The sequence below is a fragment of the Staurois parvus genome, unplaced genomic scaffold (assembly GCF_062004578.1).
Source record: "Staurois parvus isolate SC_StPar_1 unplaced genomic scaffold, SC_StPar_1.0 ptg000213l, whole genome shotgun sequence".
NCBI lineage: Eukaryota > Metazoa > Chordata > Amphibia > Anura > Ranidae > Staurois > Staurois parvus.
In genome coordinates this window covers 2777471-2802286 of record NW_028318009.1, presented here as the reverse complement: position 1 = coordinate 2802286, position 24816 = coordinate 2777471, and the positions used below count along the sequence as shown (strand labels likewise).

At 43.9% G+C, this 24816-nt stretch overlaps 1 protein-coding gene across 3 annotated transcripts in view; it reads left to right on the top strand.

Moving 5' to 3' along the window:
- ARNT (aryl hydrocarbon receptor nuclear translocator) overlaps positions 1 to 23597 on the top strand; it is a 125676-nt gene extending 102079 nt beyond the window's left edge. For all 3 annotated transcript variants that reach the window (XM_089678969.1, XM_089678968.1, XM_089678967.1), the window contains 7 exons: positions 2673 to 2745; positions 4749 to 4872; positions 5219 to 5321; positions 7692 to 7839; positions 11671 to 11815; positions 18152 to 18300; positions 20259 to 23597. In XM_089678969.1, coding sequence (XP_089535095.1) covers positions 2673 to 2745; positions 4749 to 4872; positions 5219 to 5321; positions 7692 to 7839; positions 11671 to 11815; positions 18152 to 18300; positions 20259 to 20348 — 832 coding nt within the window. In that variant the 3' untranslated portion in view covers positions 20349 to 23597. The remainder of the gene's footprint in view (positions 1 to 2672; positions 2746 to 4748; positions 4873 to 5218; positions 5322 to 7691; positions 7840 to 11670; positions 11816 to 18151; positions 18301 to 20258) is intronic.
- Positions 23598 to 24816: the final 1219 nt, after the last annotated feature.

Below are 24816 nucleotides of genomic sequence, written 5' to 3'. Positions count from 1 at the left end.
CAGCGCCTGATGGGGATTTACAGACACTAGTTCCCCATCAGGTCCACTCCCCTTATGATCGGCAGTGGGCAGATCTTTAGCCAATTGAGAGAGCCTGCTATTGGCTATAGAGTCTGCCTGCTGTCAGTTACAAGGCCTGATGGGAAACTGATGTGTCAGCTTCCCCTTCATGCTCTGCCCAAAGCAGCATCGCTGGTTGTAAGGAGGCTGTAGGCTGTGAAGCAGATGGTGTACTTAACAACCAGTGACAGGGAGGGTAGCAGTGGTAAATATGCTACACTGTGTACAGGGACAGGCATGCTTCCTGTCTCTGTACAGCAAGTTATTGGAGGCCTTTATTACCTCCGCAGACAATGTCCATCGGCAATGTCCGTTTATTGGTGTGAGAAGGACGGGAGCGTTGCCGATGCGGGGGGGCGTTTCTAAATGTCCCCCTGCATCCATTGCCTGTGTGCACTCGCCGCAATCTGTGCCCACTGTGTCCACAACGGAACACAGATCAATGTACAGGACCACTGTGTGAGGTCCCAATTCTTGTAATTGGCCAATTACACTGTTCAACAAATTTTTATTTTTTGCCAGTTTTGGAAACAAAAGGATCCATTTCTTAATGAATTTCACATTCTGAGTTCAAATATAACAATGAAATTTGTCAATTGGCTCTAGTTTTTCTGTAAACGGAAAGTTTTCTACTATAGGCGTAATGACTACATAATGCACAATAATTATATAGATAGATGTCTTTCCACAAATATAAAGCAAGTGATATTGACTACATAACAAAGCCTAAATGGCATAATATATTGCATAGGATTACCAAGAAAAATTATAGCCATAAGCTAAGTTGAATCATTTTAATACTTAGGATTCTCACTAGTTTTGTCTTCAGTTTGTGTCGGTTTTCTTCTCTTGGCTTTTCTCTTGTATTCGAGGAAAGGGCTATCTCTTACAACTGCACGTGACTACACGCTTCAGGTTCTTCCTCACTTGACTCAACCACGAAGGATTCTGGTGCTTTAGGAATTGGTAGCCCCTCTCCATGAGGAACTGGACGTATTGCCGATGGAATATTTGGATATTTGGTGCACAGATAACTTTTCCTTCTTGTTTAGCCCTTTTACAATTGGAGGCACCATACAAAAGTAACAATTACTAACATGATCTGTTGGCTCTCTCCAAATCATTGGCACAGCGAAAGGCATAGATGCCTTTTTTCCATTCAACCATTGCTCCAGTGCCGTCCCACAAGAATTGCAGCATATATGTGGTGCCCAGCTCTTGTCCTGGTCTCCTATCTTGCAGCCAAAATACAAGTTGTAGGCTTTCTTAATCATTCCTGTTATCCTCCTTTTTTGTGAGATAAAAGTTATTTCACCGCAGATATAGCAGAAATTATCTGCTTTATTCACACAAGTTCGAGGCATTACTGAGTAGCCTATATAAGCATAAAACGAAATGTAAAGACGCTGTCCAACTACAATCAGCTACAGATACTGCAGCTTTTATGCAGTGAAGTGATGCAATTAAAGGCTAATATTGCATCATCTCAGTATACATGCAATTTTCTATTGGTCACCAGTATCAATTGCGCAATATGCAGCTGAAGTTGCATCATAATTTTGAATGGCTTACGTCATTAGATGGGTAAATATATCATGGAAACTAGAGCCAATCAACATTTTTTAGGGTCATTTTCATTTTCAGCACCCCAAAATTATGTAAGATTAGCTAATTTTATGCCCAAAACTTTTTACCTGTTGAACAGTGTTAGTGATCACATGAACAGTAGTAAACAAGATGTCACTTCCTGACATCATTGCTTACCTCTAGTGAATTCTGTGAATGATCACAGAGATCACATGGTACAAGGCTATGGACAACAGCCTTGTACCATGTGACAAGCTGTGACCAATCACAGATCACTCAGTATTTCTCAATGGCTGCAGGCATGCAGTCAGAGAGAAGGAGAAATAATTGCTTTTACAGCCTTTATGGGTGTAAAAGCAATCCGTGTAAAAAAAAATCTTCTATTGCCCCCTACAAGTTGTAAAGTGTCACTATGGTGACACTGCACTGCTAGGGTGACAGTATGTAAAAAAAATAACCCAAAACAATAATATTAAAAAAAAAAAGGAAACAAATTTAAAAAAAATTATATATTTTGTTTTATATAAACTGAAATGTGGGTTATTTTTTTTTTTTTTAAACAGCTGAGTACATTTCGGCCAAGATTTCTGAAGAAAAATTATTTATTTGCAAACTTTTATAAGAAAGACACTTTTTTTTCAAAATTGTTGGTCTTTTTTCATTTGTATAGCAAAAAAAATTTAAATCCCAGTGATGATTAAATACCACGAAAAGAAAGTTTTATCTGTCTAAAAAAAAAAAAAATGCAAAAAATTAGTTTGGGTGCAGGCATGACTGCGCAATTTTCATTCAAAGTGTGACAGCACTGAAAGCTGAAAACTGGCCTGAGCAGGAAGGGGGTGAAAGTGTCCAGACTGGAGGTGGTTAATTGGATTGTCCTATTGCATGACGTAGATAACACTCCAATGTTGTTCACATTGTATTAGCGTCAGACAGTGGTTACACACAATGTCATTATCTGAAGATTTATTATGTTTATATAATATATATATATATATAATATTTGTTGTTCTTTGTCTGCACAGGCAGCAGCCTCCGCCGCAAGCTGAACTGGATGTAAGCAGCAGAGATAATCTGGGCTCATACAATCACACACAGGTGAGCCATTCTACGTATCGCCAATCCTACTGACAGCCTGATTGCAATGTGCTATATATATATATATATATATATATATATATATATATATATATATTGAAGTATGTATGTTTGTTTCATTGATGGGATTTAATCTTCACTGATAGGGAGGAATAAATACCTGCAAAGCAGCTCCAGGAAACCCTTACCTGCTCTGTGCTGTGGTTTTGCACAGAGCAACCCTGGTTCTCCTCTTCTTGGATGTCAGTGACACCAAATCCGTTCCCCCCTCAGTGTCAGAATGCCCGCGCAGTCCCGCTATAAGTCGCCGATCGCCACCATTACTAGTATAAAAAAAATATATATATATCCCAGTATATATACCGCCATCAGGGGCGGACTGACCATTTGGAAACTCAGGCACTGCCCGGGGTCAGTAGGGGGCCCCATGAGATGCCCCTGGTACCTTTTTCTTAGGCTTTTTTGAGTTTGGGCAAGGACACAGGGGCCCCTTGATCCCCTATTGCCCGGGGGCCCCATGAGTTGTCAGTCCGCCCCTGACCGCCATTTGTAAATTATATAACTTTCACATACACCAATTAATTTACACGTATTGAGATTTTTTTTTTTAGCAAAGATGTCACAGAATACATTTTGCCCTAAATTTATGACGAAATTAGATTTTTTTGTATTTATTGTTTGGACATGTTTAATAGCAAAAAGTAAAAAATATATATATTTTTTTTTTCTCAAAATTGTCGGTCAAAAAATAAAAACCGCACAGGCGATCAAATACCACAGAAAGAAAGCTGTATTCATGGGAAAAAAAGGACGTAAATTTATTTGTGTGCAGCGTTGCATGTGGCACCTCACCCCCTCGGTCTCCGCCCGAATCACACACCTACTAAGCGACATATCAGATTGGATGTCGCTCCACTTCCTTAAACTGAACCTCTCCAAAACCGAGTTTCTTGTCTTCCCCCCAGCCCGGACCCCACCCCCCACTGACTTCTCCATCACATCCAACAACGCCACCATCAAACCCGCCCTGCAGGCCAGAGTACTTGGTGTCATTCTGGACTCCAACCTATCCTTCCAGCCCCAAGTCCAATCTTTAACAAGCTCGTGCAGACTCCACCTCCGCAACATCGCCAAAATCCGCACGTTCCTATCCCCAGAAACCACTAAACAGCTCATCCACTCCCTCATCATATCACGACTCGACTACTGCAACTCCCTCCTCACTGGCCTGCCTCGCCACAGGCTATCCCCGCTTCAGTTGATCCTGAATACGGCTGCCAGACTCATTCACCTTTCCAACCGCTCCGTTTCCGCCACCCCCCTCTGCCAATCCCTCCACTGGTTTCCGATTGCGCAACGGATCAAATTCAAAATCCTAACACTGACGTACAAAGCTGTCCACCATACTGCCCCGAACTACATCACCGACCTAATATCCAAGTACCACCCAGCACGCACACTCCGCTCCTCACAAGACCTCCTTCTCTCTAGTTCCCTGGTCTCCTCCTCCCATGCCCGCCTCCAGGACTTCTCCAGGGTGTCACCCATCCTTTGGAACTCCCTGCCCCAACCCATCAGATTATCACCTACTCTCCTCTCCTTTAGGCGCACCCTGAAAACCCATCTCTTCAGGGAAGCCTACCCCACCCCCTGCTAACTTGCCGACCTCCTCCACTCTTCCTACCACTCCATCCCCCACAGCTATCTCCTCCCGTGCCACCATCCCCTCCCTCCTAGATTGTAAGCTTGTAAGAGCAGGGCCCTCAATCCCCTCATGTTTTGCATTGTATTGGTATTGTTCTGTCACATGTTCTGTCCCCCTTTGTAATGTACAGCGCTGAGTGAACTATTGGCGCTTTATAAATACTGTATAATAATAATAATAATGGCGAATGTCCTTCATCCAAGACATGAGACAGACTCTGTCTGACTTGCTGCAGCTTCTATGTGTTTGTCACTTTGAACCTCCTGTTTAAATCGTCTCTTTTCATTTTCTCAAACAGGCGCCAGTGCAGCCAATAGCGACAGCAGTTTCTGATCACAGCAAAAGCCTGGAGAAATCCGATTCTCTCTACTGCCAGGAGAGAGATCCCAGGTTTGCTGAAATCTACAGTGGCATCAACTCAGGTGGGTCACAGAGCAGCGTGGCAGTATGTGTTCTTTGTATTATTTATGTACATACATTTTATGGAAGTGCTCAATTTACCATCATCCCCAGTAATAGAGACCAAAAAATGAAACCAGTTAAAGGCAGACATTCTCCGCACAAACGCCTTTCCCAGCGGCAACCGTTTGCGCAGCACTTTACAAAATGGTAAAAATATTTCTTTTTTGGGTGGTAAAGGGTCATTTCTGCCACTGGAGTCTCTGAGAATTGTCAGGGAGTGATTCAGCCTGTAAGGTTTTATGCAGAACTGAAAAACTTGGTTTTATTTGGCTGCGTTTGTAAAACCTGCGATCTTTCCCATTACAGACCAGAACAAAGCACTTAACCCCAGTGGGGTCCCTGGCAACCAGCAGCTTTTCCCGCAAGCCAGCACTTTCACCCCGGCCCCCCGTCCCGTGGATAACTTCAGGTAAGTCCTGCCTGCTGTCAGATGCCCACGATGCAATGTATGTTGTGACCAAATGGAAGAGTTATGATGGTGAACATAGATCCTGGATGAGGACAGATGGGTATTTGGTGCGCTCGGTAGAGGCTGGGGTGGGTATTACAACAATAATATATAGTCAGAGCAGGGGCGGACTGACCATTCAAATACTCGGGCACTGCCCGAGGGCCCGGGGTCAGAAGGGGGCCCCATGAAATGCCCCTGGTACCTTTTTTTTATAGGCTTTTTTGGGTGTGGGCAAGGACACAGGGGCCCCATGATCCCCTATTGCCCAGGGGCCACATGAGCTGTCAGTCCGCCCCTGAGTCAGTGTATAAACAAAACCAACGAAGGGAAAGTCCATGTGACCCAAATGTCAGTCTACTACCGTGTGATTCCAAGAGTGTTTGCATCAGCGGCTGGCAGCTTCAGAAGAGCTAGAAGGGAGAAAACACATGGAGAAAAAAGTGCGCCATCTATGTGCAGCATTCATTACACATGCTTCCAACACGTGGCACCTCCCTGTATGCTAAAAATTGTTTATAGTGTTACTAAACCCACCACAGTACAATCAGTCTGCATATGCAGTAAAGCATGCTTGTTATACTCACTGTGGAACCTAAGGGGTTAATCCTCTGCATTGTGTAAAAAGGTTGTTTGATCCTGACTTCTCTGATCCTCCCCTTCCAGTGTCCCCCTCTTATCTCCTGATAAGACCTATCGTGTGGTGTCACTCTGCACATGCTCAGTTTGGTGTGTGGTTTTTTTTCTTGGGAGAGTGCATGTGATCAGTATAGGGACAAACAACACTGTCCAGACACAGTGTCAGGGTTCTGCATCCTTCTAGAGCAAAATGATAACTCCTCTTACAAGCTTTAACTAGTGCTCTGCTGGACACTGATAGAAGGCATGAGACTGCTATATACTGCTGATGAGAAAAGGTATTTAGCAGTTTATATTTGCTAAAATAATTGCATTTCCATGTTCTGTGTACTGTGGGAGAGCAGATATAGTGAATGCAGGGTCCGGGGAGAGCAGATATTGTGAATGCAGGGTCCGGGGAGAGCGGATATAGTGAATGCAGGGTCCGGGGAGACCAGATATAGTGAATGCAGGGTCCGGGGAGACCAGATATAGTGATTGCAGGGTCCGGGGAGACCAGATATTGTGAATGCAGGGTCCGGGGAGAGCAGATATAGTGAATGCAGGGTCCGGGAGACCAGATATTGTGAATGCAGGGTCCGGGGAGACCGGATGTAGCGAATGCGGGGTCCGGGGAGACCGGATGTAGCGAATGCGGGGTCCGGGGAGACCGGATGTAGCGAATGCGGGGTCCGGGGAGACCGGATGTAGCGAATGCGGGGTCCGGGGAGAGCGGATGTAGCGAATGCGGGGTCCGGGGAGAGCGGATGTAGCGAGTGCGGGGTCCGGGGAGAGCGGATGTAGCGAGTGCGGGGTCCGGGGAGAGCGGATGTAGCGAACGCGGGGTCCGGGGAGAGCGGATGTAGCGAGTGCGGGGTCCGGGGAGAGCGGATGTAGCGAACGCGGGGTTCGGGGAGAGCGGATGTAGCGAACGCGGGGTCCGGGGAGAGCGGATGTAGCGAACGCGGGGTCCGGGGAGAGCGGATGTAGCGAACGCGGGGTCCGGGGAGAGCGGATGTAGCGAACGCGGGGTCCGGGGAGAGCGGATGTAGCGAATGCGGGGTCCGGGAGAGCGGATGTAGGGAATGCGGGGTCCGGGAGAGCGGATGTAGGGAATGCGGGTCCGGGGAGAGCGGATGTAGTGAATGCGGGGTCCGGGAGAGCGGATGTAGGGAATGCGGGGTCCGGGAGAGCGGATGTAGGGAATGCGGGGTCTGGGGAGAGCGGATGTAGTGAATGCGGGTTCGGGGTGAGCGGATGTAGTGAATGCGGGGTCCGGGGTGAGCGGATGTAGTGAATGCGGGGTCCGGGGAGAGCGGATGTAGTGAATGCAGGGTCCGGGGTTTAGTAACACCTTAATGAATGCTGCACCTAGTTGAAGCTGCTTCTTTTTCCATGTGTTAAATGGATCCTGGAACTGGGTGGAAAAGGGGTAAAAACAAACAAATAATCAGCATAAGGGGGTAAACGCATGGAGTTTTATGGGGCACATCCTAATCTATAAATTTAGAGCATTGAGTATTTTGTTTGCCATTTTGGTCTCTCGGTCACTTTTACCTTTGTTAGTATTTTTCTTCATTAGCTGTGATATAAATGAACAAAATGTAATTAAAAAATGTTCAGAAATGACATTTCCGTTCTGGTTTCCGCAGTCTGGTTGTTGGTTTATGGGTCGGTGTCCATAGATGTGTATTATGTCCCTTGTCATTGTAGGAATAGTGGAATGGTCTCTCCAGCCAACATAATCCAGCAGCCTGTTTCTGCCGGTCAGATCCTGGCTCAGATATCGCGGCACACAAGCCCAACGCAAGTCACCGGCACCAACTGGAGCTCAGCCGCAAGGCCATCCTTCACCTCTCAGGTATGGAAAGCCCCCACATGTATTTGGTACTGCTCTCTAGACATGCCAGTCTGTTCATTCTTCTGATCAGGTCTGTCAGGTCGGTGACCTCCCCATTCCGTGCCGCAGTTAAGTAATACAGCTTGGTCAGCGACCTGACTCCTTCCTGCTAATGTTTTAGCAATTGCCCTTTTTTTTTGTGAAAATGTTTTCCCAGCTTTTTTTCTCCATTATGCCACAATGACAGCAGCAAAATGGTTAGCACTTCCGCCTGGCAGTACTCGGGTCGTTGGTTCGAATCCCAACCACGGCACCACCTGCTTGGAGTTTGCATGTTCTCCCTGTGCCTGCGTGAGTTTCCTCTGAGTACTCCGGTTTCCTCCCACACTCCAAAGACATGCTGGTAGGTTAATTGGATCCTGTCTAAATTGTCCCTAGTATGTGTATGTATGAATGGGAGTTAGAGACCTTAGATTATACGCCCCTTGAGGGTTAGGGACCTTAGATTGTACACCCCTTGACGGTTAGGGACCTTAGATTGTACGCTCATTGCAGGGGTCAGGAATAAGTAGTGTAGAGATCAGTCCTATGTAACACACATTGCAGGGGTCAGGAGTAAGTAATGCAGAAGTAACATTACATGTATGGAGCAGCCTCACAATCTTCAGTCTACAGCAGAGACGTGTGAGCCATGCCTCCTGTTCAGGAATCACCATGGATGGGGCAGTCACTGTATACAGCGACTGAGCAGCACAGTGGCTAAATGGTTAGCACTTCCGCCTGGCAGTACTCGGGTTCTTGGTTCGAATCCCAACCACGGCACCACCTGCCTGGAGTTTGCATGTTCTCCCTGTGCCTGCGTGGTTTTCCTCCGGGTACTCTGGTTTCCTCCCACGTTCCAAAGACATGCTGGTAGGTGAATTGGATCCTGTCTAAATTGTCCCTAGTATGTGTATGTATGAATGTGAGTTAGGGACCTTAGATTGTACGCCCCTTGAGGGTTAGGGACCTTAGATTGTACACCCCTTGAGGGTTAGGGACCTTAGATTGTACGCCCCTTGAGGGTTAGGGACTGATGTGAATGCACAATATATGTATGTACAGCGCTGCTTAAAAAATTGATGATGCTATATAAGTACTAGTAGTAGTAGTAACAAAGAACAAAAACAAAAGCGCACTCACCTTGCACATTACCTCAGTGAGTAAAGGGTGAATTTATTAAATTGAGACGTATACTCACAAAAGTAGCAATATTAAAAGCATATAAAATCCAACATCAGCGCACTGGGATAGCAGACACGTGCGGGTCCCATCGAGAGGGGAGACTCTCAGGATGAAGCTGATGCGTTTCGATGGAAGAGTAGTTCTTCCTCAGAGCTCTTTGTTACAGCTGTTATTGGGCTTCCCCAGCCTTGTGTTAGAGCTGCACAGCCTATGATCTGCCACCGGATGAACTTTATATATGGTGCAACCCGCTGAATTCTGATCTGGGGCTCTGAGCACAGGAGGTTTTGTTTCTGTTTCCAGTAGTAGTACCAGCAGCAGCAGTAGTATTAGAAGTACCAGCAGCAGCAGTAGTAGTAGTACCAGCAGTAGTAGTACCAGCAGCAGTATTAGTAGTAGAAGTAGTAGTAGAAGAACCAGCAGCAGTAGTAGTACCAGTAGCAGTACCAGCAGTAGTATTAGTAGAAGTACCAGCAGCAGTTGTAGTACCAGTAGCAGTACCAGCAGTAGTATTAGTAGAAGTACCAGCAGCAGTTGTAGTACCAGTAGTCGTAGTAGTATTACTAGTAGAAGTACAAGCAGTAGTAGTAGTATTAGAAGTACCAGCAGCAGTATTAGAAGTACCAGCAGCAGCAGTAGTAGTACCAGTAGTAGTAGTAGTACCAGCAGCAGTAGTATTAGTAGTAGTACCAGTAGTAGTAGTAGAAGTACCAGCAGCAGTTGTAGTAGTATGAGTACCAGCAGTAGTAGTAGTATTAGAAGTACCAGCAGTAGTAGTACCAGTAGTAGTATTAGTAGTAGTAGTAGCAGTACCAGCAATAGTAGTAGTAGTATTAGAAGTACCAACAGCAGTAGTAGTACCAGTAGTATTAGTAGAAGTACCACCAGTAGTAGTATTAGTAGTAGTACCAGTAGTAGCATTAGTAGTAAAGTACCACCAGTAGTAGTATTAGTAGTAGTACCAGTAGTAGCATTAGTAGTAGAAGTACCACCAGTAGTAGTATTAGTAGCAGTACCAGTAGTAGCATTAGTAGTAATAGTACCAGTTTTTAGACGCTCCATCTGTAGTAAAACATATTCAACTGAGATGAATTCATGTAACCGCACTACAACAGAGTGCCTAGACGTAGTTCCAGATCTGTTTAATGCTGCTTTGGTTCTCTTCTGAGTCCCCCAATCCTTCGTGTGCACTCCTGGAATCTTTAGATTCAGAATTCTAGTGACTTGCCCCATGCAGGATCCTCAGGGACCTATAGAGAGGCTCCCAATTTGGATTAATAGATGGTAGGTGATTTGTGAGTCCTTCAAACAACAAAGTTTGTATCCCCATGCTATTGGTACTCCCAAGGTAAATTGAAGAGGCATTCAGCAAAACAAGTAATGAGAGGGGAAGCAGGACCGCTACTCACATACACTTAATGACAGGTTCACTTTAAATGCAGATCTGTGTTGGCTTTACTCCATCAGGTTCTCCATTTGGTTTGCAGGGTGTCTGTCGCATGACTGCACTGAGTGGTTAGAATTGGTAGTCTAAATTAAACGCATCCAGTTTGTAAAATGTGTGTGTGTGTATATATATATATATATATATATATATATATATATATATAATATACACATAGGCATACCTCGGTTTAAAAATGTACTGTGTTCTGTTGGCCTTTTCGTGTTGTGAAAAATTTGCAAAGTGAACTGCGGTTTCCCATAGGAATGCATTGAGAACCAATTAATCTGTTCTGGGGGTCAAAAAAAAGTAAAAAAAGTATTTTATCTGTTCAAAAAACTTTATAAAGTGCACTTTAAAGGCATAAATACTTTACAGGGACATGATTAAAAATGTATTTGTAAATGCGTTGAAAACCAATTAATTCGCTCCTATTGCGAAAAAAAATTCATAAATGCATTGAAAACCAATGAATCCGTTTCGGAGGTCAGAGAAAAGTCAAAAAATAGTCTTATCTGTTCAAAACTCTTTATAAAGTGCACTTTAAAGGCATAAATACTGTACAGGGACATGATTAAATTAATTTGTAAATGCGTTGAAAACCAATTAATAAAATCGTATTGCGAAAAACATTTGTTAATGCATTGAAAACCAATTAATCCGCTCCGGAGGTCAGAAAAAAAAAGTCTCATCTGTTCAAAACGCTTTATAAAGTGCACTTTAAAGACATAAAGACTGTACAGGGACATGATTTAAAAAAATTTTTTGTAAATGCATTGAAAACCAATTAATCCGTTTGTGTTGCAAAAACAATTCGTAAACCGAGGCATTTATTTTCAATGGATTTTCATTCGTAAACCGAAAATTACGTTAACCGAGGCGTTCGTAGGCCGAGGTACACCTGTGTGTGTATATATGTATGTATGTATGTATAGATATATATATATATATATATGTATGTATGTATGTGTATGTAAATATATATATATATATATATATCAGATATAGATTGTGTCCTTTTTATGAATGGGACCATCAATTTGGATTATTTAATAATTTTCAATCAAATTCCCTCGTTTCTTCCCCAGCTTCCGTTATCATTTTCTGTCTTTGGCCAAGGTGGTGTTGACCCGATATGATAGCAGACAGAATATTGAGAGATCATTGTGCTCTTCTCTCTACAGACTAGAAAGACCCAATCTCCTCCATTCGGTATGGGCAACTTCCAGACAACACCCACCAACTTCAGCCCGTTGTCCTCCCAGAGTTCCACATCCTCTCCAGCCGGAGCTGCCTATCCTAACCTAGCCAACAGGACCAACAGCTTTGGTAAGGCCATGGCTCTGTCGGACCATCCTATCATGCATCCCATATCCCTCTGCAGTTGACTTCAGTTCTCTACCGCACTCTCCAAAGACGGTGCACACTGGGGAGAAATTGTTGCATAACAGTCGATCTTCCACCACAGTCCGTGTATGGCAAAGCAATAACATCCACAGACTGGTGACTGTCAAAAGAGTAAGTGCACCTCAGAATGTTGAATTTCGGGAAGACGTGACCAACCTACAGCAAAGCCGTATGTATGTGTTGTAATGACCAATGTGTGTCACATCTACTAGAGAGCCTACCACTGTCCTGAAGGTTTGGCTAATGGAAGACCGTCTGGTATCAATTACTTAACCCCTCGCCCTCCAGAGGATTTCCCCCCCCTTTCTGACCAGGCTATTTTTTGCTTTACGGCGCTGCGTTACTTTAACTGACAATTGCACGGTCATGCAACGCTGCACCCAAATGAAATTGACGTGCTTTTTTTCCCCACTATTAGAGCTTTCTTTCGGTGGTATTTGATTGCCTGTGTGCTTTTGTTGTTTTTTTTTGTGCTATAAACAAAAAAAGACAATTTTGAGAAAAAAGCGTATTTTTGACTTTTTGCTATTAAATACGTCCAGTAAAAATAATCAAATTTTGTCATAAATTTACGCCAAAATGTATTCTGCTCCATGTCTTTGCTAAAAAAAAAAGTAATTCGTTTACGTGAAAGTTATAGTGTTTACAAATGGTGGCATATATACTGCAATCTTTTTTTTCTATTTTTACTAGTAATGGCAGCATTCAGCGACGTATACCTGGACTGCGGCGAGCATTCTGACACTGGGGGGAACTGACGTGGTGTCACTGACATCCCCAGTAACACCAATACAGTGGTCAGTGCTAAAAAAAAAAACAGCCACTGACCCTGTACTAATGGCACTGGGCAAGAAGGGGTTAACATAAGTGGCGATCAAAGGGTTAACTGTGTGCTGGGAGTGTTTTACTAGGAGGCTGTGTCTGTGTGCTTCACTGTAAGCACACTGCTTTGGATGGCTGAGCTGTGCACAGCCATCCAAAGCAGTGTGCCCAAGCTGACAGGGAGGAGAACAGTTAGTAAACAAAACAGTTTTCCCCGTTGGAGATGTTCAGCAATCACCGGGCGCTGGTGACTAATCACCGGCCGGGACCCAGTGATTGACAGTCGCAAGCGGCAGCGCGGGTAGGGCGCGCGCATCCTACCCAATACTGCATAATCATGTATATACACATGGTTTTGCGCACCCGTGCCGTCCTGTAGCAGTATATCAGCTATATGGCGGTCAGGAAGCGGTTAAAGTATACTCCCCATATAGAAGACAAATAAAATGAAGCTGTGTATAAAAGTAGGTTATACTAGGCAATCTCACATACAGCTAGCAGCATAACAATCCTCTGCACCGCACCCGGCGGACTCTCGGAATCAAAGTGCATTTCCTAGGTTTTAGAAAGTTAGTTCTTAGGCACACCTGAGGCATTCCACAATTATGGAGACCAACAAGAGGCACCTACGTGGTATTATGAAGTGGTAGAGGTAATATTTAATTGAAGAATTTGGGGGGCTCCCGAGAAATTGTATGCCACTAGGGGTATATTCTGGTGGTGCCTGCTTTGATACACACAGCCTTTTGTTACTGGTACTCCTGTATGACTAACTTACTTATCCGCTTCCCATCCGCCGTATAGTAGAAATACTGCTACAGGGCGGCAGGGCTGCGCAAAATCACGTATATATACGTGATTTTGTATTTCCGTGTAGGGGGCGCGAGCGCCTCCCCAACCCATGCAGCCACTGGTGGCTACAGCTGTTGATCGCCAAGGAACACTGATAGGGGAGAGGTCTGTATGTAAACAATACAGATCTCTCCCCTGTCAGCTCCTGCACACTGCTTTGTATTGCTCTGCATAGCAGAACACTACAAAGTAGCGTGCTTATATAGTAAAGCGCACACATAGTAAAATACTCCCAGCATGCAGTTAACCCTTTGATCACCCCAGATGTTAACCCCTTCCTGCCCAGTGTCATTAGTACAGTGTCAGTGCTTTTTATTAGCACTGATCAATGTATTGGTGTCACTGGGGATATCAGTGACACCAAGTCAGTTCCCCTTCCAGTGTCAGAATGCCCGCCGCAGTCCCGCTATAAGTCGCTGATTGCCACCATTACTAGTATAGAAAAAAAATTTCCAGTATCTATACCTCCATTTGTAAACGCTATAACTTTCACGTAAACCAATTAATTTACACGTATTGGGATTTTTATTTTAGTAAAGACATGGAAGAATACATTTTAGCCTAAATTTATGGAAAAATCAGATTTTTCTTTTTTTTTACTGGACATGTTTAATAGCAAAAAGTAAAAAATACTGTTTTTTTTCCTCAAAATTGTCGTCTTTTTTGTTTATAGCACAAAAAATAAAAACCGCACAGGCGATCAAATACCACTGAAAGAAAGCTCTATTTGTGAGAAATAAAAGGACGTAAATTTAATTTGGGTGCAGTGTTGCATGACCATGCAGTGTCAGTTAAATTAATGCAGAGCTGTATCTCAAAAGAATGGCCTGGTCAGGAAGGGGGGGGGGTAAATCCTCAGGAGGGGGTGAACTAAGTGTTGAACTCCATCCAGTGAGATTTATTTTTCCTTTAGTTCCCAACAGCTGCTGGGTAGGTAAGCCACCCTTTAGACATTTCTTGTATCCATCAAACTCTGCTGGTGTCGTATTTGCTCTTGGTTTATCAAGTCTGCTTGTTTGATGAAACCATTATGAATTTTTTGTTTTATTTTATATAATAGAGAGCGCCCCAGAATTGGCACAGTAGGGATGGTCACACCTCCAAGGTGGTCAAGGAAAGCTCACTGCTGAAGTTCCCAAGAGCTTTAAGTAGCAAGATTTGTGCCGTTTTGGCCGTTTCAGGAGGCTTAAGTAGCAAATCAGTGTTGGTTGGACTGACCCTTTAACAGAAATGGCATCTGATTGGGTGCTGTGGGTTATGTACATGACTCTTTCTGCTACCTATAGGTGTGCTGTTACACCAAAACAGGCTGTCCTGCCAAGTTGGCCGCTGAAGCTTAATTAACATTAAGCTTCAGCGGCCAACTTGGCAGGACAGCCTGTTTTGAAAAAAGAGAAAAGTCCATCCAGTTCAACCATAGAAAAAAAAAAAAGTTACAATCCTATACCCACAGTTGATCCAGAGGAAGGCAAAAAAACCCCCAGCAAAGCACGATCCAATTTGCTCCTGCAAGGGAATAAATTCCTTCCTGATCCCCCGAGAGGCAATCGGATATTTCCTGGATCAACTTTACCTATAAATGTTATATCCAGTTATATTCTGTGTATCTAAGAAAGAATCCAGGACTTTTTTGAAGCAATCCACTGAACTGGCCACAACCAACTCTTGAGGGAGTCTATTCCACATTTCACAGCTCTTACTGTGAAGAAACCTTTCTGTGTTTGGAGATTACATTTCTTTTCCTCCAGACATAAAGAGTGCCCCCTTGTCCTCTGTGATGACCTCAGAGTGAATAACTCTACACCAAGTTCACTATATGAACCACTGATGTATATATACATGGAGATCATATCCCCCCTTATGTATTATACATGGAGATCATATCCCCCCTTATGTATTATACATGGAGATCATATCCCCCCTTATGTATTATACATGGAGATCATATCCCCCCTATGTATTATACATGGAGATCATATCCCCCTTATGTATTATACATGGAGATCATATCCCCCCTTATGTATTATACATGGAGATCATATCCCCCCTTATGTATTATACATGGAGATCATATCCCCCTTATGTATTATACATGGAGATCATATCCCCCCCCCTTATGTATTATACATGGAGATCATATCCCCCTTATGTATTATACATGGGGATCATATCCCCCCTTATGTATTATACATGGAGATCATATCCCCCCTTATGTATTATACATGGAGATCATATCCCCCCTTATGTATTATACATGTTGATCATATCCCCCCTTATGTATTATACATGGTGATCATATCCCCCCTTATGTATTATACATGGAGATCATACCCCCCCTTATGTATTATACATGGAGATCATATCCCCCTTATGTATTATACATGGAGATCATATCCCCCCTTATGTATTATACATGGAGATCATACCCCCCCTTATGTATTATACATGGAGATCATATCCCCCCTTATGTATTATACATGGAGATCATATCCCCCCTTATGTATTATACATGGAGATCATATCCCCCCTTATGTATTATACATGGAGATCATATCCCCCCTTATGTATTATACATGGAGATCATATCCCCCCTTATGTATTATACATGTTGATCATATCCCCCCTTATGTATTATACATGGTGATCATATCCCCCCTTATGTATTATACACGGTGATCATATCCCCCCTTATGTATTATACACGGTGATCATATCCCCCCCTTATGTATTATACACGGAGATCATACCCCCCCTTATGTATTATACATGGAGATCATATCCCCCCTTATGTATTATACATGTTGATCATATCCCCCCCTTATGTATTATACACGGAGATCATATCCCCCTTATGTATTATACATGGAGATCATATCCCCCCTTATGTATTATACATGGAGATCATATCCCCCTTATGTATTATACATGGTGATCATATCCCCCCTTATGTATTATACATGGAGATCATATCCCCCCTTATGTATTATACATGGAGATCATATCCCCCCTTATGTATTATACATGGAGATCATATCCCCCCTTATGTATTATACATGGAGATCATATCCCCCCTTATGTATTATACATGGAGATCATATCCCCCTTATGTATTATACATGGAGATCATATCCCCCCTTATGTATTATACATGGAGATCATATCCCCCCAGATCCTTCTCCACCATTGATTCCCCCAGTTGTACCCCCCTAGTATGTATGATGCATGCATATTCTTAACCCCCAAGAGCATTACCTTACATTTATCAACATTAAACCTCATTTGCCACATAGTTGCCCAATTACACAGAGCATTGAGGTCGGCTTGTAAATTGGAGACATCCTGTAAGGACGTTATTCCACTGCACAGCTTGGTGTCATCTGCAAAGACTGAAATGAGATTTTTAATCCCAGACCCTATATCGTTTATAAAAATATTAAAAAGTAAGGGTCCCAACACTGAACCTTGGGGTACACCACTGACACCCCTAGACCATTCAGAGTATGAATCATTAACCACTACTCTCTGAATATGATCTTTTAGCCAGTTTTCTATCCATTTACATACAGATTTTTCCAAGCCCATAGACTTTACCTTACACATTAGCCGTGTGTGGGGAACGGTGTCAAACGCTTTTGCAAAGTCCAAGTATACCACGTCCACCGCCACCCCTCTGTCCAAGTATACCACGTCCACCGCCACCCCTCTGTCCAAGTATACCACGTCCACCGCCACCCCACTGCCCAAGTATACCACGTCCAATCCGCTTCCCCTCTGTCCAAGTATACCACGTCCACCGCCTCATCTCTGTCCAAGTATACCACGTCCACCACCACCCCTCTGTCCGAGTATACCACGTCCACCGCCACCCCTCTGTCCGAGTATACCACGTCCACCGCCTCCCCTCTGTCCAAGTATACCACGTCCACCGCCACCCCTCTTTCCAAGTATACCACGTCCACCTCCACCCCTCTGTCCAAGTATACCACGTCCACCGCCACCCCTCTGTCCAAGTATACCACGTCCACCGCCACCCCTCTGTCCAAGTATACCACGTTCACCGCCACCCCTCTGTCCAAGTATACCACGTTCACCGCCACCCCTCTGTCCAAGTATACCACGTCCACCGCCACCCCTCTGTCCAAGTATACCACGTCCACCGCCACCCCTCTGTCCAAGGTTTTGCTCACCTCCTCATAAAAAGAATCAGATTTGTTTGACAACTTCTGTCTTTCATGAATCCATGCTGTCTGTTGTTTAAAATATTTTTTTCCAGCAGGAACTCATCTATGTGGTCTTTTTATTGAACTCTCCAGTATCTTCCCAACTATAGAAGTTAAACTAACAGGTCTATAATTACTTGGTAAAGATTTTGACCCCTTTTTATCGTTTATTGTTTTAATGTCTTTATCTATGAACACGTCAGCTTATTATTATTACTATACATGATTTATATAGGCTAACCCTTTGAGGACAGACGGTACAGTTACAATACAATTCAATACAGGAGGAATCAGGGGGCCTTTAGAGCTTACAGTCTCAGAGCTTAAATGTGTTTTAATGGTGTAACCTACCTTGTCTTTGCAGCTACAGAAGTGGGACAGCCACGGGTTTCATTCCAGACGCGGGCTGCCGATGCAGTAGGAGTTTGGCCTCAGTGGCAGAGTCAGCACCATGGGCCAAACACCGCAGACGCACATGTCCAGGCACAAGCCAGCCAATCAGAAGTTTTCCCTGTAAGTTCTACCTTATTTACTTTCCCTTATACAGTGGCTTGAAAAAGTCTTCATACCCCTTGAAAGTTTCCACGTTTTGTCATGTTACAATCAAAGACATACATTTATTTATTTATTTATTTTTTATTTGATGTGATAGACCAACACAAAGTGGCACATAATTGTGACGTGGAAGGAAAATGAGAAATGGTTTTTAAAATGTTTTACATATCTGTGAAAAGTGTGGCGGCATTTGTATTCAGCCCCCCGGAGTCAATACTTTGTAGGACCCCCTTTGGCTGCAATTCCAGCTGCAAGTCTTTTTGGGGAAGTCTCTACCAGCTTTGCACATCTAGAGAGGGACATTTCTGCCTATTCTTCTTTGCAGAATCGCTCAAGCTCTGTCAGATTGGATGGAGAGTGTCTGGGAACAGCAATTCTCAAGTCTTGCCACAGATTCTCCATTGGATTTTGGTCTGGACTGTGACTGGGCCATTCTAACACATGAAGATGTTTTTATCTGAACCATTCCATTGTAGCTCTGGCTGGATGTTTTGGGTCGTTGTCCTGCTGGAAGGGGAACCTCTGCCCCGGTCTCACGTCTTTTACAGACTCTTACAGGTTTTCTTCTAAGATTGCCCTGTATTTGGCTCCATCCATCTTCCCATCAACTCTGACCAGCTTCCCTGTCCCTGCTGAAGAAAAGCATCCCCACCACATGATGCTGCCACCACCATGTTTCACAATGGGGATGATGTGTTCAGGGTGATGTGCAGTGTTAGTTTTCCATCACACATAGAGTTTTGTTTTTAGGCCAAAAAGTTAAATTTTGGTCTCATCTGACCAGAACACCTTCTTCCATGTTTGCTGTGTCCCCCACATGGCTTCTCACAAACTGCAAACAGGACTTCTTGTGGCTCTTTCAACAATGGCTTTCTTCTTGCCACTCTTCCATAAAGGCCAGATTTGTGGAGTGCACGACTAATAGTTGTCCTGTGGACATATTCTCCCACCTGAGCTGTGGATCTCTGCAGCTCCTCCAGAGTTCTCATGGGCCTCTTGGCTGCTTCTCTGATTAATGCTCTCCTTGCCCGGCCTGTCAGTTTAGGTGGACGGCCATGTCTTGGTAGGTTTGCAGTTGCGCCATACTCTTTACATTTTCAGATGATGGATTGAACAGTGCTCCGTGAGATGTTCAAAGCTTGGGATATTTTTTTATAACCTAACCCTGCTTTACACTTCTCCACAACTTTATCCCTTGCCCGTCTCGTGTGTTTCTTGGCCTTCATGATGCTGTTTGTTCACTAATGTTCTCTAACAAACCTCTGAAGGCTTCACAGAACAGCTGTATTTATACTGAGATCACATGACACACAGGTGGACTCTATTTACTAAATGAGGTGACTTCTGAAGACAATTGGTTCCACTAGATTTTAGTCAGGGGTATCAGAGTAAAGGGGCTGAATACAAATGCACGCCAAACTCTTGTAAAAAAATTTCAAAAACCATTTATCATTTTGCTTCCACTTCACAATTATGTGCCATTTTGTGTTGGTCTATCACATAAAATCCCAAAAAGATACATTTACGTTTTTGGTTGGAACATGACAAACTAAACAATTTCAAGGGGTATGAAGACTTTTTCAAGGCACTGTACAGCTTATGAGACCCAAATGCTGGTCAGTGATTTCCAGATACCCTAGAACTGGGTTTCTCAACCAAGGTTCTTCCAGAGGTTGCTAGTGGTTCCTTCAGAAATGAGCAATTTCTGCCTCTCAGATAAGTTCCCACTGACACCACTGAAAAGGGTAAAAGGATCATTCTTCCTTCTGACCATCAAGCGTTGCAGATGTAGTAATTTTTGGCAGGGGTTCCCTGAGACCAGAAAGTTATTTCTAGGGTTCCTCTGCGTTGAGAAAGGCTGCTATAGAGGAAGTCTTGTCGATTTTTACAAGGTTGGGTTTCTCTTTCCTTCCTAGGACATGCTGTCCATGCTTGGAGACCAGACCTCAAGCTACAACAGCGAAGAGTTTTCCGAGCTCAACATGTTCCAGTCTTTTGCGGAGTAGAAAATGGTGTTTCTAGCACACTGTATGAAACCCAGATGCCTATAAACTGAGCACCCTCCTCTCTTCATGAAGGCTACTCAATTCTCAACCTTTGCTAGTGTAAAGGAACTGACCGTACCATTTGTGGTGAGAAGAGTGGGGGAAAAAAAAAAAAAACCACAAAAGACCTCATATCCAGAGCTTGGGAGGAAGACGCACAAGACATCACGAAATTGCCTTCCTTGTGAATCTCAGGAGATGTCAACACGAAGCTCTCCAGCCCTCACCAGCTTTAAATCTCACGTGTTGTGCCACCAAATTTATGTTCTGCGAAACCTTCCTCCCAGGAACACGAAGCACACCTCAATACTTGTCCTCCAGAACACATTTCATTTTTCTAACACGACCCTAAAATCGATCATTTTAGGCTCAATCAGGGATACGATTTGCATAGGATAATCACAATTGTAGTAGGTGCCTTTTTTTTTTTTTTTTTTTTAAATGTCAGGACAGGAAACTATTGTTCGCTAGAGAAGACCCCTATAAATATCTTCTACCTGAGGCATTCTCCCTACCCGCGGTGGGCTGAAATGACTATGGAGGTGAGACATGAAATGTCCGCCATATTCTGCTTATTCGTTTATTAATTTAACGCTTCGGCTTACCAGCGGATTTATCGTCTCGCTCCTCAGCGGAAAAAAGGTCTGGAAATAATGGACTCTAACATTTCCTGGGCCTGCAGAAAGATGCCAAAAATCCTGATGAAGATGCAGGTTAAAACATCTTATTTCACATTATTTCATAGAAATACAAAATGGGTTGCTGTGAAGTTTTTCAGTTACGACTTCCAAATCTGTTGGGAATTTGCCAGCCACCGTCGCGGCGTACTACCGGAACTGTCTTTTCCAGTCTGGTTTTAGAAACCTTGAAGCCCGACTGAAGTTTCACACCTTTTTATCCCTCTATAGTCCTGAACCCTTGCATGTTATCATTTGTGATGTTTACTAGGAAATGCCATATCATGTTTACTAGGAAATGCCTAACAATACCTTCTCTCTTAGTGAAAGCGATTTTTTTTTTTCCACCCTCACACTGCAGTGCTCTGTGCTGGAAGAGCTGAATATTGGCCACACCCCTCATCGTTGCAGGAAAAGGGAGGGGGGCATTAAACCTGATCATTTACATGACAGTCAACTAATGGGGTGCATATTTAGGCTACGTGAACATGGGCGTACCAAAGCAGCAAGGTTTTAGTGGTGCAAATGTTGTATGCATGTCAATTTTGTGTATTAGTTAGGCTTATTTTGCAGTTAGGAGGGAAGGGGGAGGGGTAAAAATAGGCTGTTGAACCCCTTTCTTACCACCCCCTCCTTAATCTGCAAAGGAAACTAGACCAGGGTGTACATGTGCAAACATTATCCCCTCCACCGCATTCAGAAAAGCAGTAATGCCACTGAATACAAATTATTCACGTGAATGGTGGATTAGTTAGGCTTAGTTTGCGGTTGGGAGGGTGGTGGTAAAAGTAGGCTGTTGAGCCCCTTTCTTACCACCCTCTCCTTAATCTGCAAAGGAAACTAGATCAGGGAGCAAAAAGTATCCCCTCCACTGCATTCAGAAAGGCAGTAATGCCACTGAATACAAAATATTCACGTGAATGGTGTTTTAGTGGTTGGGAGGGTGGTGGTAAAAGTAGGCTGTTGAGCCCCTTTCTTACCACCCTCTCCTTAATCTGCAAAGGAAACTAGACCAGGGTGCAAAAATGATCCCCTCCACCGCATTCAGAAGGCAGTACAGCCACTGAATACAAAATATTCACATGAATGGTGTATTAGTTTGGCTTAATTTGTGGTTGGGAGGGTGATGGTAAAGGTAGGCTGTTGAGCCCCTTTCTTACCACCCCTCCTTAATCTGCAAAGGAAACTAGACCATGGAGCAAAAATTATCCCCTCCACTGCATTCAGAAAGGCAGTAATGCCACTGAATACAAAATATTCACGTGAATGGTGTATTAGGCTTAATTTGCGGTTGGGAGGGCGGTGGTAAAGGTAGGTTGTTGAGCCCCTTTCTTACCACCCTCTCCTTAATCTGCAAAGGAAACTAGACCAGGGTGCAAAAATTATCCCCTCCACCGCATTCAGCAGGCAGTACTGCCACTGAATACAAAATATTCACATGAATGATGCTTTTCCACAAATGCAAGCCAAATGCTAGGCTTGAGGTCGCAACATGTTATTACCATTCTAACAGCCCACTCAGCTGTCATAAAAAAAAAGGCATAATTAGGCAGCAGCATTGCCTGTTGAATGCCTGAGAGCCACACCTGTACCACTCTGAAAAGCATTCCACTACAGATCACTCTTCACAGAGCAACCCGGGTATAAACATAACCTACAGCATTAATGCAGCCTGTCGGTTGCTAGTGCACAGGCGGTTATTGCCATCTAGCGCCCTTTGTTGCTAGGACACAGGTAGCTATTCCTGGCCACTGTCTTTTGTTTCTAGGATGCAGGCGGCAGTTGCTGCCTTGTATCCATTGCTAGGATGTGGGTGGCTCTTGTACCCCAGGAAAAGTGGAGGTAAGACCAGGAAAAGTGGAGGCAAGACCAGGAAAAGTGGAGGCAAGACCAGGAAAAGTGGAGGTTGTTAGTACATAGCCTGTGTGTGTGTGTCTGCATGTCTGTTTCTGTGAATTCAGCCGGGCTTTAGGACGGCCACCTTTGTATTATAGACACATGAAAATGTCCACTGTTTTTAAGCACTTCTCGGAATCCGTCACCTCTCCACAGTGTTAGTTCAGTAAGGGTTTTATGAAATTAATTTTTTGTTTTTTACTTGGACACCGACACAAGCGGAGATTAAAATTCTGTTGGAAAATCGGAAAACCACGGACCGTTGTGTGCCGCGAAGCCAGGCGTAGTTGTCATCACACAAGGACAGTTGTATTTTTGATTTGATAAATCGAATTTTAGACTCGTTCTCTATCAGAACTCTTCACAGGCCCATAGCCGATTGTCATTTGACGTCATCAGGGAGACCTATAGCCCCTGGCCGGCGTCCGCTTCACTTTTTATTATCGGTGACGTATAACCTGTTTTGATGTAGACAAGATAGACCCGGATTATCCATCTTGTATTACGTTACACACTTTTAAGCAGGATAAGCACATTTATTCTTGGCTTTCCTTTGTGCGTTTCTTTGAAACTTTCCTTCTGTGTAAAGTGTTTTATGTGTATACTATATGAAATAATATAATTTTATGAGAATTTTTATTGGTTCCTGAAAGTTATTCTTGTTTTCCTTTTGCATTGCATTGAATTTTTGCAAGTATAAGATCACGGCACATGTAGCAGAACATTGTATTGAATGCTTACTGTTATATTCCTTTCCTGGTGCCAAACCATAGCGGCATACTTGTGGTAGCATCCCCCACCTACTTCCACATATGTACCGCCATGTTGGCACCAGGAAAACTGAAGGTGGTATCAAATACTGTAATATTCCTTTCCTGGTGCCAAACCAGGGCGGCATACTTGTGGTAGCATCCCCCACATACTTCCACATATGTACCGCCATGTTGGCACCAGGAAAACCGAAGGTGGTATCAAATACTGTAATATTCCTTTCCTGGTGCCAAACCATGGCGGCATACTTGTGGTAGCATCCCCATCTACTTCCACATATGTACCGCCATGTTGGCACCAGGAAATCAGAAGGTTGTATCAAACACTTACTGTCATTTTCCTCTCCTGGCGCCAAACCATGGCGGCATACTTGTGGTAGCATCCCCCACCTACTTCCACATATGTACCGCCATGTTGGCACCAGGAAAACTGAAGGTGGTATCAAATACTGTAATATTCCTTTCCTGGTGCCAAACCAGGGCGGCATACTTGTGGTAGCATCCCCCACCTACTTCCACATATGTACCGCCATGTTGGCACCAGGAAAACAGAAGGTGGTATCAAATGCTTACTGTAATATTCCTTTCCTGGTGCCAAACCAGGGCGGCATACTTGTGGTAGCATCCCCCACCTACTTCCACATATGTACCGCCATGTTGGCACCAGGAAAACCGAAGGTGGTATCAAATACTGTAATATTCCTTTCCTGGTGCCAAACCATGGCAGCATACTTGTGGTAACATCCCCCATCTACTTCCACATATGTACCGCCATGTTGGCACCAGGAAAACAGAAGGTGGTATCAAATGCTTACTGTAATATTCCTTTCCTGGTGCCAAACCATAGCGGCATACTTGTGGTAGCATCTCCCATCTACTTCCACATATGTACCGCCATGTTGGCACCAGGAAAACAGAAGGTTGTATCAAATACTGTCATTTTCCTTTCCTGTTGCCAAACCATGGCGGCATACTTGTGGTAGCATCCCCCACCTACTTCCACATATGTACCGCCATGTTGGCACCAGGAAAACCGAAGGTTGTATCAAACACTTAATGTCATTTTCCTCTCCTGGCACCAAACCA